Source organism: Phalaenopsis equestris, unplaced genomic scaffold (genome assembly GCF_001263595.1).
Source record: "Phalaenopsis equestris unplaced genomic scaffold, ASM126359v1 Scaffold191840, whole genome shotgun sequence".
Lineage (NCBI taxonomy): Eukaryota > Viridiplantae > Streptophyta > Magnoliopsida > Asparagales > Orchidaceae > Phalaenopsis > Phalaenopsis equestris.
Window position 1 is genome coordinate 1 of NW_018211789.1, and position 918 is coordinate 918.

General features: G+C 55.6%; 1 protein-coding gene across 1 annotated transcript; it reads right to left on the reverse strand.

The window, feature by feature from the left end:
• Window positions 1-63: 63 nt before the first annotated feature.
• LOC110034645 (probable pectate lyase 12) lies at window positions 64-915 on the reverse strand (the record flags this gene model as incomplete). Its single annotated transcript, XM_020738895.1, has 1 exon — window positions 64-915. A coding segment is annotated over one exon (852 nt), but the record flags the coding sequence as incomplete, so codon positions are not given.
• Between the last annotated feature and the right edge of the window lie 3 nt (window positions 916-918).

A 918-nucleotide genomic window follows, 5' to 3' on the forward strand; every position in this document is an offset into this window, starting at 1 on the left:
CTGCCCCAAAAAGAGCCTGAAGCTGATTTGAGTTCAGTGAAAATGACGAAACAAGTTTCAAATTCAGGTTACCTCCTTGGCATTTGGATCAGGGGGAGCTCTGTATCGATTCCCCTGGCTATTAATGGTGGGATTGGCGCTGCCACCAATGGCGTACATCTCCCATTCCGTGTAATCATTGTTCACAATATGAAAATACCCACGCCTGCACCTCGGCATCCTCTGAACCAGTTTCTCCCCAAATCGATTGAAGGCGATGGTGATCTGCATCCCCGAATCCGGCAGGTAATCGTCTCTGTGACCCATAAGCATGACCTCATTGTGCCTCGAGAAGTAGCAATTGGAAATCGTGATCGCCGTCGATCCCATTATTGCATCAATAAGCCCGTCGGCGCAGTTGGAGAGATCGCAATGATCGATCCATATGTCGCGTCCGGCGTAGATGGAGATTCCATCGCCATCCGATCTGCCGCGGAATCCGGCGTGGGTTGGAGAGGATCGGACGATGGCGTTTCCGGAGGGGACGCAATCGTGGATGTGAAGGTTGTGGATGATGACATTGGAGACGAATTGGAGGGTGATGCAGGCTCCGCCCGCGATGTGGATGTTTGCGCCGCGTCCGTCTAAGGTTTTGAAGCTGTTGACGAGGAGTTCTTGGTTGAGGCGAATGTACATGTCGAAGGCGAAGATGATCCAGAGGGGTGAGGTTTGCATGGCGGCGTGGCGGAGAGTGCCGGGGAGGGGGTTGGCGGGATCGGAGTCGGAGGAATCGGTGACGGTGTAGATGAGGCCGTTTTTGCCGCCGAGAGCGGAGCGGCCGAAGCCGATGGAGCAATCGGCGAGGAGGAAGCGTTGGGAGGGGGAATCGAGGGGGGAGCAGAGCCAGCAGTCGTCGATGGGGTTGCCGGTGAGGCATTG